Raw genomic sequence first — 12,439 nt, 5'->3', positions numbered from 1 at the left:
GTGCGCAGTAATATGCGTGAAATTGCAGTTTGCCGCCCATCATTGCACATGGGTATTCACAGACGCATTGTGATATGGGTTGGACAATATATAGTGTTAGCATGAACTGCAGCATCCTATCAAAGGAAGAACCAGGCGTTTTGTAGCAATGCCCAGGTTCCTAAAAGTGCAGGGTATGATTGACAGCACGTATCTTGCCAGCAAGGCTGCAGTAGGCCAGCCCTGTATGTCACACACTATAACGGAGTGACTGAGTACGACAAGCAGCAAAAATAATGCAAGTCTGTTTGAGTATCCAGGGAACTGCAATGACTCCTGTATTTTGAGGAACTGATGGGTTTTTGGGGCCTGATGCCATGAGTTTCTGAAGTTATTGAACTTGATATTGACCTCTCGAGACTGCAGGCTGCCCAAGCAGAAAATGAAGATGCTGTTCTTCGAGCTTGTGCCGAGGCTCACTGGAACACTGCAGCGGGCCTGTAACAGAAGTGTTGACCTGGGAGCATGATGGGGTGTTGAAGTGCCAGGCAACAGGAAGCTCAGGATCGTTTTTACAGACAGAACCTAAGTGTTCTGAAGAGCAGTCACCCAGCCTGCATTTCACATTGCCCACGCAGAGGAGACCACATTGTGAGCAGTGAATACAGGAGGTTGGATTGAATTAACTGCAAGTGAGTTGCTGCATCATCAGGGAGGTGTGCCTGCAGGCCTTGGATAGTGAGGAAGGAGGAAGTAACCGGGCAGGTATTATACTTCCTGCAATTGCAGGGGAAGATGCTGTGGGAATTTGTGGGCGTGTTGGGAATGAAGGAGGAGTAGACCAGAGTATCCCAGAGGACAAGATCCCTGTAGAATGCTGACAATGAGGGAATGGGAATATGTGTCTTGTCCTGGTATCTTGTTGGAGGCGATGGAATGGCTTCTTACAATGCTATGGATGTGGAAGCTGGCAGGGTGGTAAGTGGGGAACCAGGGAAACCTATCGTTGTGGGGAGGAAGGGAAGGGGTGAGGGCAGAAGTATGTGAGATGGGTTGAACACGGCTAAGTGGCTGGGAATCCTTGGTGGATGAAAAAGATGGACATTTTTGAGGCTGCCCTGCCAAAGATGGCATTGTCAGAACAGTTCAAAGTTCAGTATGAAACAGAGCTGGCTAATTTCCTGCTGAAGTAATTGAACAGCTTCACACTCCACTGTAAGGTATGTACCAGATGAGCTTTCAATGAAGGGATCATCAAGAAAACATTCACCCTCCAGGACCCTTTCTCCCACCTCCAATCTCTCGCCTCCTCTTGGACACCCACTGCCATCCTCTTGTACTCCCTGGACCTCCTCATTGCTAATTGCCAAAGTGACACTCATCGCCTCAATTTCTCCACCCAACCCCCTTGCACCCTTCAAACTTTTCCCCTCCAACCATGCAGCGCTCCACTCTCTCGACACCAATCCCTATTTCACTGTCAAACCTGCCATGAAAGGTGGGGCAGTCTGGAGGACGGACCTCTATATCACAGAGGTCAATTGTCAGACACCATGTCCTATCTTTGCCTTGACCATGACCCTACTATGGCCCGGAGGACTCAACATTGAGTTCTCCAGTTTCAAATAACCTTCCCACCCATCCTCGCTTCCCTTTCCAGCCACCGTCTCCCACACTGCCGATGACCGATGATCTCCCCTCAGCTGCCCCCAGCTCCATAGTCCCACAGCCCCTCTCTGCCTGCTTCAACCTTCTCCTCAAGATCCACAAGCCCAACTGCCCTGGCCAATCCATTGTCTCCGCATACCCCTTCCCCACCAAAACCACCTCTTCCCACCTCGACTCCATTCTCTCCCCCTTGGTCCAGGCACTCCCCACCTTCATCTGGGACACAAACCACGCCGTCCACCTCTCAGAGATAACTCTCAGTTCCCTGGCCCCCAGAGCTTCATCTTTACTATGAATGTTCAATCGCTACACGTGTCTATACCCCACAAAGATGACCTACAGGCCCTCAGTTTTCCCTCCCCAACGGATCCAGCCAGAAACACCCCCACCCCCACCACCTCACTGAACTAATTCTTCACTCTCACTAACTTTTCCGTCAAACCTTCCCACTTTCCCCAATCCAGGGTGTTGCCATGGCACTTGCATGCGCCCCAGCTGAGGCTGCCTGTTTGTTGGCTATGTTGAGCTGTCCCTCTTCAGTACGTGCACCGGCGCTGTTCCCCAACTCTTCCCCCGTGACATTGACGATCGCAACAGTGCAGCATCCTCCACCCAGGCTGAACTGGAGCAGTTCATCGACTTCGCCAATAACTCACAGTCCGCTCTCTCCTTTCCTGACCTCTCCGTTTCCATTTCTGGTGACAATTTACGGACTGACATTTACTATAAACCCACAGACACTCATAGCTACCAAGGCTACACCTCCTCCCACCCTGTATCCTGTAAAATCTCCATCCTGTTTTCCCAGTTCCTCCATCTATATCGGTCTGACATGGACATGTCCCATCCCAAGCATCCCAGATGTCTGCAGCTCTTATTCCCTGCTCTCTCTTCCAGATAGCCCTCCACCACACCTCCTCCATTACCCACACCACAGCTCTTAACCACCCCACCCAAACATAATTAAAGCAGGGTCCCCCTTATCCTCACTTTCTATCCCATCCGCATCGAACGTTTCATTCTCAAACACTTCTGCCAACTCTAATTAGACACCACCCCTGTCTGCCTTTTGCAAGAACCATTTCCTTTACCATTCCCTAGTTCACACCACTCTCCCCACCCCAATTACTCCAAACCACCGGGTACCATAAAAGATGCAGCACCTACCCACACATCACCTCTCTTCAGGGCCTTAAAAAGCCCTTCCAAGTGAGACAGAACTTCATCTGCATCTCCTCCAATCTAATCTATTGAATCCAGTGTTCCCGTTGTGGTCTTCTCTACATTGTTAAGACCAAACGTAGACTAGGTGTCCGTTTTACCAAGCATCTTTGCCAGGCCAGCCTAACCTCCTAGTCACCGCCTATTTCAACTCCCCGTCCCACTCCCTCTCCAACGTGTCCATCCTCAGCCTCCTTCTGTGTCACAGTGACTCGGAATGCAATTTTGAAGAACAACACCTTATCTTCTGTCTGGGGCCCCTGCAGCCCGGAGGACTCAACATTGAGTTCTCCAGTTTCAAATAACCTTCCCACCCATCCCTGCCTCCGTTTCCAGCCCCACCTCCTCCCTTCCATTCCACCTTGTGAGTCTCCCTTCCAGCCACCAACCGGATTCATCTCTCTCATTGACCAAGCAGGCTGGACCTACCACCAGTGTTAACCTAGCAACACCATTCCACCACCATAACCACCCACCCCTCCAACCCAATTTATCGCAGATCCCCCTAACCCCACATCCACTCCTGAAGAAGGGCAATACCCAAAATGTTGACTGCTCCTTTCTTCCAATTGTTGCCCGTCTTGTGTTCTTCCAGCCTCTTGTTTGTCTACCTTGGATTCCAGCATCTGCAGTTTTTTCTTGTCTGTAAGAAAACGTTCATGTTTGGTTTTACCAAACTTAACTGTTCAAGTTGAATGCAATAAGCCATCAAAAGGAGCTGTACCATGCAAATGAGAGGCAATGTAGTTTCAGACAAAATCAGCTTGATGGTGTTTTGCAAGTGGCATGTGGCAATTTAGTTGAAGTACTCGGAACCGAAAGATCTATCATACACATTGACAGAAAAGCAAAAAGTGTCCTGCAGATCACAGGATTCCAGTAATGGATAAACCAAAGCACAAGCACATTCCACATGATCACATGAACAGATCACAAAGTGTGCGATGATCACAATTCTGTATGTGAAGTTTCCAATTCTAAGTATAAAAAACATCTACTTTAAACGGAAACTGAAAGAACTGCAAATGCTGTAAATCAGGAACAAAAACAAAAGTTACTGGAAGCTCAGCAGGTCTGGGAGCATCTGGGAAGAAAAAATCAGAGTTAATGTTTCAGATCCGGGACTCCGGAATCCTGAGTTGTGAGGAAACGTCGACTCCGTAAATCGTTAATTTCCCAAATTTCTGCTGAGCTTTCACCTACTTCTGTTTTTGTTCCAGAATCTACTTTAAGTCCTGAGTCAAAATGAAACTGTCTGAAACCGTATACCAAACAGAGCCAAGAAGATGATTCAGAGGGCATTCTAAAATAGCTACTGGACTTTATTTACAGTCAGTTGTAATCAGACCAATTGCATGTTTGTTTCTTCATTATTGATATTGTAGGTTTTAAAAAAAAAGATTATCGAAAATAATTGTTTTCAAAATGGGCAGTGAATAGAATTTGTTAATATGTGACTTGATATCATTAAGTATGTGAGCTGCCCACATTTTAGGGCCTGTGTGTCTTTCTCTGTGAATGTTTCTCAATACTTAACAAGGGTGTGGTGTGGGTAAGGGCTCTGAAATTCATGCCTTAGTTCCTATTTCACTGTGTTAATCTTACCCTGAGTTTGAGCTTCCTCCTCATTGGTTGCAGGTGAATCTTTCTCCCTTTTGTGGGTACTTTTCTGATACACAGTGATCATTGATTGTCTGTTGCAACAGTCTAAATGCATGACATTCAGAAACTTTGACAAGGTTTAAAAGAGAGTATTGACAAATGTTATTTTTTTCTTTTTTTTTGCAGTCCTTAACAGTAGATATTCTCCCCTCGAGGTGTTTTATTCCCAGTCCCTGATTGGAATAGGGACAGTGGATTCCCAGAATGTTGCTGATCATTGTCTTCATCTCCCTATGTTTTTCCTGGGTCTCTCCCGGTAAGTACAGAATTCAGCTTTCCATCCTCTCTCTCTCTGTCTCTCTCTCTCTCTCTCTCTCTCTCTCTCTCTCTGTCTCTGGGGTGAATGTGAATCTCTTGGTGAGAGTTTGAAATCGGGGCTGTTTGACCAGCCGCCTGTAATACAGCCAGCCTGATATTTTACACACTGAAGGAAGCGCAGTCTGGGAGACTCTGATGGGATTTGTATCCAGGTCTCCTCACACCAGGATGTGGAAACTCTAACATCAGAGAAGCTCAGAGCAAATAGAAAATGATTCGCATGGACAATTTTAATTTTCACATTGATTGGGAAATGCCCAACAGCTTCATCGCTCGTGGCCTGAATCTTGTAAACACTACAGGGAGGAGAAGGATACTCCATGTTTAACCCACCCCATACTCAGCTGTGATGCCTACATAATTGAATAGGTCAGGTTATCTCAGACACCAGCATGCTACTGGCTGTGTATAAAGGGGTGGTTAAATAGCTCAGTGAAACACAGTGGGGATCCTGCTCTGCATTGTCCATCCCCCCTGTTTGACAGAGAGACTGTTAACACAGTGACTGTCCCCCATGGTCTCACACTTCATCCTCCCAAATATTCTAGTTTCTCTTCATTTCAGTCAGAACTCACTCCACATCTTTCCTGATTATGGCGATAAACTGTAGACTTGTCCTTGCGTTTTCCTGAGTTTCTCACTCGAGATGTTGTCCGGTGAGGAGGGTCTCCTCGATATCTTTCTCTCTATGTTCCCTAACTACGGTTTTAGTTTGGTGATAGACTGAGTGTATTCCAGACAGCTGTTCCTGGTTAGTGATAGACTGGGTGTGTTCCAGGCTCCTGCTCCAGGTTAGTGATCTTCTGTTTAACACATCGATCCCTGGATTGTGCCTGTGTCTACATTTGCTCAGTTGATTATCTGAGTATCTGATTCTGTGTTTATTCTGTTCTGAGAGGCTGCAGCATTTTGACCCAGTTCAATCTGTTTCTGTTCATAATATCAGACAGGATTCTGACAATGTGATAAAGTGGTGGATATTTGAAGATTCTCACTATGTAAATAGATCCTCACTTTCATCAGGCTCATCAATGTTCACTAACATGTCTCTTCAATTTGTTTTCAGATATTAGCAAATTTGAAGTCTTCCACATGGCTGTGCATGGAATCACTGACTTTACCAAGGTTACAAGTGTTGGGATTATTCATGGCATCCAAGTCAGCTAATCAGCCAGTGATATCCATCAGTGCATTCCCAGGCAACAGTTTTTAATCCAATTCATTCAATGTGGAATACTGGGAACATCTCACAAGTATAGCAATCAGATGCTCAGAAACAGTGATGGAGAATCTGAATATGATAATGGAGATTGCAAATCGGTCAATTTGAAAGATCAGTGACACACAATCCCCCACTGACTGTCCTGTTTAATGGTGCCAGACAGCTACACAGCTATCATTATATGGCAGACTGTGAAAGGGTGGGATGTGGTGTGTGGGACACCATGAATCTGTTCATCTCCCAGTACTGACACCTGGGTCACTCCACACTGTCCATCCCCCAGCACTGACCCCTGGGTCACTCCACACTGTCCATCCCCCAGCACTGACCCCTGGGTCACTCCACACTGTCCATCCCCCAGCACTGACCCCTGGGTCACTTCACACAGCCCATCCCCCAGCACTGACCCCTGGGTCACTCCACACTGTCCATCCCCCAGCACTGACCCCTGGGTCACTTCACACAGCCCATCCCCCAGCACTGACCCCTGGGTCACTCCAATCAGTCCATCCCCCAGCACTGACCCCTGGGTCACTCCACACAGTCCATCCCCCAGCACTGACCCCTGGGTCACTCCACACTGTCCATCCCCCAGCACTGACCCCTGGGTCACTCCATTCAAATCATCCCCTGACATCATTCACTATTGGATTTGCTGTTCCATTTCCATTTAATACCAGATCTCATTTGTCACTGTTCAGACTGTGACTCTAATCCCCCATTTCTAGCTGATCCTAGGTCAGCTTTCACCTCTGATCAACCAGTTTGTGATTTTCTATTAATTATTGCTGATTGATGCCCGTTTGGTCACTGACAGGAATTCATACTCTCCAATGGATACCTTCTGTTGAGGTCAGTGATGACGGCTCCATGAAGAGATCGATGAGATTTGGATTGGATGGAAAGGATTTCATTAGTTTAGAGCCAGACAGAATGGGATGGATTGCATCAAATCGCATCGCAGTGAAACTGAAAGAAAAGTGGAATTCTGATGCATCCTGGAACAAGTTCTGGAAAATAAGTTTAGAAGAAGAATTTGTCCTGACTTTACATTCATGTCTGCAATCTGGAAACGACTATTTCAAAAGAAAAGGTGTATATTTCAATTTTGATTGAATGCTTTGATCTAATTATGCTGATCTATGAAACCATTTTCCCATTCCATTCAGTGACTGTCTATTGTTTGATTTTTTTCACCCTTTCCCATCACAGTTCAGCCTGAAGTGTTCATCTCCAGGAGTGAGCCCAATTGTCAGGACAAACCACTCACCCTCTCCTGCCTGGTCACTGGATTTTATCCTGTAGACATCAAGGTGACCTGACTAAGGAACGGAGAGGTCATGTCCGAGACACAATCCTCGGGGATTCGACCGAACCATGATGGGACCCATCAGATCCAGAAAGAGATTGAAATCAGTGCGGGGAATGAGGATCGATATTCCAGTCGAATTGAACACAGCAGCCTGGCAGAGGCCAAGTTCTATCAGTGGGGTAAGGAACTGGATTGTGAGTGTGTCGTAAGAGGATAAGGCCTTTTGACTCCTTAGAGTCTAAATCAGAGTTGCTCTGCAGGAAGATGAATAAACAGGGTTTGGTAATTAGAATTAGTCAGATACAGATGAATTGTTGTGTGGCAATTCAATGTTGTGCCTGTCACAGAGACAGAGACAATTTGATTGAAAGATGACGAAGATTGGGTGCTGGACATCCAGGATCGAAGGGGTTTTTTTGGTATCTGTGATGTGAGCATTGCTAATGAGGTTGACATTTATTCTCTATCCACAGTTGCCCTTCAGAAGGTGGTGCTGGTGATCTGCCTTCTTAAACAACTGCAGTCTACGTGAGATCGGTGCACCCACAGTAGGGCTAGGGAGGGAGTTCCTGAACTTGAACCCAACAATCAATGGAAGATGTTTGGAAGCTACTGTTTAAGAAACCTTAATGAATTACTGGAAATATGTTAAATAAAGGAGGGACAGTGGGGAGTGTTCTGTTCATGGTATATGAGTATGAGCATAAGGAGGAAAGCCAGAAAATCAACAGCAAATTCAATTTATCTAGCAGTTTTAATGTCATTAGGTTGTCTCAAAACCCTACACAGGAATGTTATCAGGCAACATAGAGTTTAGAAAAATCAAGGTGATGGTATTGCAAAATGTAATATCCCAAGGTCATGGGGGATGCTGAACTGATGTCTCTCCTTATATGGAGACTAAAACTGGAGTGAGACAAAGATTAAAAATATGAGGAAAAAAATTTCCCTCCACCTTGTCTGTCCATGAGACATTTGAATGCTCTTCTCCAGATAACAGTGGAAGTACGGTCATTAATATTTTTAAGGCCAAGGGAGAAAGATTCTTGATGAAAGCAAGTCAAAGTGAAAATCTGATCAGTCATACTATTATCAAATGGCAGCAAAGACCTCAGCGGCTGAAAGATTGACTCCTAATCCTAATTTGTATCTTTCTCCTCCTATGAATTCCATGCACTCATATTATCGTCAGTAATCTGTAGTGTGGAACTTTGTCATGGACCATTTGGTAATCCATAAGAACAATCCAGAGACACTCCTTATCCACCATGTTTGTGGATTCTTCATCAAATTCACTGAGATGAGTCAGACGTGAGCTGCCCTTCACAAACACATCCACACTCTGTTTGATCAGCTGATCCTTGTCCAAATGCCTGTACCTCAATCTCTGGATATTTGTGGAAGCTTTTCTTAGAGCTGGATTCTCTCACTTTTTTCATGACTTGATGACAGTGGGTTCACTGCAGTAGTTCAGACTAAATCCTGGGGTTGCGTCGGACCAAGTACATCTTTCAAAGTGTTTGTTTTGTTACTCAGTCGTTTTCCACACTATCAGCTCAGCCCAGTTTCCCACAGTCAGGCCATTCCTCAAGCCTCTGAAGTTTGATGTGAAAACCATCAGTGATGCTGAGTCCTGGGCTGTCCAATTTAACCCTGGGGATTGAACAAGGACAGGGTACAGCCACTTTGGGGAGAATGGGAACCGAACTGTCCGGGAAGCTAACCATGGGATTGGGACATCATGATGTTTACACCCCCATCAATGGGATCTTTAGGGACATCACTGGAGAGGGAGGGAGTCAAATTGGCATTTCAGCTGATCCCATCAATTCCCAATATGTGGGATCAGTTAAAATTGTCCCCAATCATCACAGAACTAGGAATGGATCCAGGAAGAGAGACAATCCTGATATTGTGCAAATATATTTCAGAAATCCCAGAAAGCAATTGGAAACTCACTCATCTTGGAAGTCTCATTGCATCAATAATCATTCCACTGGTTGTTGCTGTTCAGATAATGAGAATAATCATCTGGAAAAGGTAAGAATCAGAGAGAGGGGAATGTAGAACTGAGGGAACAGAGTACTGACAGTACAGGGCACTGTGTTGAATGGAACTGATTGAGTTCCCACACATGCACAAACATGTCTAATTCTCTTATCCTCCTTTGTGTGACTGGCCCAGGCCAAGTCTAATATTGATCATTAAACACATCCTACACACTGACATCCTCACTGAGTGAATATCGATTTAATGGAGGTGATCTCCAGAATTTCCATAAGGTGGAAGAATGGAAGGGTGGGTGGGAATGAGAATTTTTTCCACAATCTCCATTCCCTCACACTTGTGTTCTTATTTTCTGAGAATGGATTATTCCACACTCTGACAAACATTTATTTTGCTCTTGCAGAGTCACCAAGTGGGGCCTACACAGCAGCTCACAGTAAGTGACTGAGTGGACAGTGTTGCGAATGATGGAGAAGGGAGTGGAAGTTGTAAATTTACATTGAGATATAGGCTACTCAGAGTGGCACAGTCCACCTCCCTCATGGACCAGTCCATCACACCCCAGTCTTCTATTCTCATCTTCCTCATCTTCACCCCTTCTATTCCATTTCATTTAAATCCCTTACATTTTAAATTTGCCATCATCCACTCGCAATTTTACAGTAATTTGATATATTATTTCATTTCTAATATAACATTCATTTTTTCATTTTCTGATATCCCTGTTTCAGCTCTTTGATGATTCAGTAAGTGACACTTTTACAAATCCATCATTGGAGGTAAGTTATTTTTCACTCCCCTCCAGACCCAGTCTCACCCTCCCAGACACTGTTAAAACCCACCAGACTAAACTCACCCCCTTCCTGACCCAGTCTCACCCTCCCAGACACTGTTAAAACCCACCAGACTAAATTCACTCCCTTCCTGATCCTGCCTCACCCTCCCGGACACTGTTTAAACCCACCAGACTAAATTCACTCCCTTCCTGATCCTGTCTCACCCTCCCGGACACTGTTTAAACCCACCAGACTAAATTCACTCCCTTCCTGATCCTGCCTCACCACCCCCAGACACTGTTAAAACTCACCAGACTAAATTCACTCCCTTCCTGACCCTACCTTGCCCCCCCAGACACTGTTAAAACCCAACAGACTAAATTCACTCCCTTCCTGATACTGCCTCACCCTCCCAGACACTGTTAAAACCCACCAGATTAAACTCACTCCCTTCCTGATCCTGCCTCACCCTCCCAGACACTATTAAAGCCTATCAGACTAATTTCACTGCCACCCCTCCCCACCCCAACCCTGATGTAATTGCGTTGTGTCAGTCCATTCATTACCTCGTAGGTTTCCTGGGCTCCACTGCTGGACATTCCCAGGCCCTCAGCGAGGAGCAACAATCATATTCCAGTGAGTTTAAGGACATCATTGTCCACCTTTCCATATCAATCCCAGTTCATTCAGGATTGTGATCAATCTTCCTGGAAATGTGTTTCCACAGATTGTTCAGTTCATCCCAGAACTGCAGTGTTGGATCTCGATTCCTCAAGTGAAACCTTCGCCTGTCTTGCTTTCATCCTGCTTCAAATGTGAGCAGTGTCACCGGAGGGTCTTTCCTGATGGCTTCCCCCTGACACTTTCTCAGCTTCACTGCATTCAGTGGCTGAATGATTGACCTGAAATGAAAGAATGTCCTGAGGCAACTGAGAGCATCCTTTTGTATTGTGGGAAACTTCTCAATTTTGCAATTTACTTTGAACTTGAACTTTGCTGCAAATATCTGCACCAATTTTACAACTAAGGTAGTTTGACAGAAAAATATATAATTTTGCTATTCATCAATGTTTCATTACAAATGCTGATAGTTATGGTTTATAATCACTAAATAATTTTCAGTGATTGGCTTCCTATGAATTGTTTAGGAATGTTTTCACAGAAAGGGCTACTTCACTCACACAGCAGCTTGTGGCTGTTGCAATCAGCAACCACTGGCCTTCAGTTTGGATGAACTGCGGGAAGTTTAATGTCATGCATTAGTGCCATTCCCTGCGCTCTATCAGCATTTATTCAATCACCTGTTTACAGAGTAGAAGATTACATCAGCTGTGACAAACACATTGCTATAGTTTGATAAGCGAAACTTCAACACATATCCCAAAGAGGAGGTGAAGTGTCACCAGTTTCTCAGTATTGATCAATGTAGAGCACCTTGAAAAATTATAGAAGCACAAAGTGCTGGATAAATTCGGCCAGTCTAGCAGCATTTATGGATAGAGAAACAGAGTTAAAGTTTCACATTCAATGACTACTTTGAAATGAAGCAGTGTCATTCAATGTGAAATATTTAATGTTTCTCTCTACATCGTTGCTGCCATATCTGCTGAGTTTCTCCAACACTGTCTCATTTTGTTTCAGATTTCCAGCATCCACAGTATGTTGCTTTTACATTGTAATATTATACTGTTGGTGAAGGAGATCACAGAGACTGGGATGGCCAATAGAACTGTCTGTGGCTAGCAGAGTTAGTGCGGAAGGAATTAAGTAATTTAACACTCTTAGAATCAACTTTCATTCAAATTTGCATTGCAGATTACAGATTCCTGAAGTGGAGATCTTGAAGACTGTTGAGGATACGACCAAGCTTCCCTTAAACAATGAGGAAGCACAAAGTGATGTTTATTTAACATATGTTCACAGTTCAATGATTGATAAGTAGGGCACCATGAAGATGATGGTGTGCGGTTACTGGGAGGTTGTGAGAGATAAACTGGTTTGATCTGTCGAGGGTGGAGGAACATCCAACAGTTCAAAGACTTTCTCCATGATCTTCAATGACACAGGGACCACATGTGGACACTTGCTGTAAGAGATGTTCCCTCCTGACCTAAGGAATGCACTGGTGTCTCAACATGACAAGCATCTTGACTCTCTGCGCTTGAACAGACAGGCGATGAGGGAGATTCAGACAAGGGCTTCTCAGCAGCTGAGCCTTTGGAGAAAAGGCATTCCTGAGTCATTGCCTGGTACAAATCACACCAATCTCAATCC

The 12,439-nt window shown here is 45.0% G+C and overlaps 1 protein-coding gene across 1 annotated transcript; it reads left to right on the top strand.

Annotated features, from left to right (window-relative positions):
* Positions 1 to 4,401: 4,401 nt before the first annotated feature.
* LOC125467714 (class I histocompatibility antigen, F10 alpha chain-like) lies at positions 4,402 to 12,107 on the top strand. The gene is given in 6 exon segments (XM_059639711.1): positions 4,402 to 4,506; positions 4,657 to 7,163; positions 7,283 to 7,561; positions 9,314 to 9,422; positions 9,793 to 9,825; positions 11,981 to 12,107. Coding segments are annotated over 5 exon segments (846 nt in total). The 5' UTR covers positions 4,402 to 4,506; positions 4,657 to 6,865.
* The last annotated feature ends 332 nt before the right edge of the window (positions 12,108 to 12,439 follow it).

Source organism: Stegostoma tigrinum, chromosome 34 (assembly GCF_030684315.1).
Source record: "Stegostoma tigrinum isolate sSteTig4 chromosome 34, sSteTig4.hap1, whole genome shotgun sequence".
Lineage (NCBI taxonomy): Eukaryota > Metazoa > Chordata > Chondrichthyes > Orectolobiformes > Stegostomatidae > Stegostoma > Stegostoma tigrinum.
Note: the sequence above shows the minus strand (reverse complement) of the source record. Positions and strands in the feature narration are given on the sequence as shown.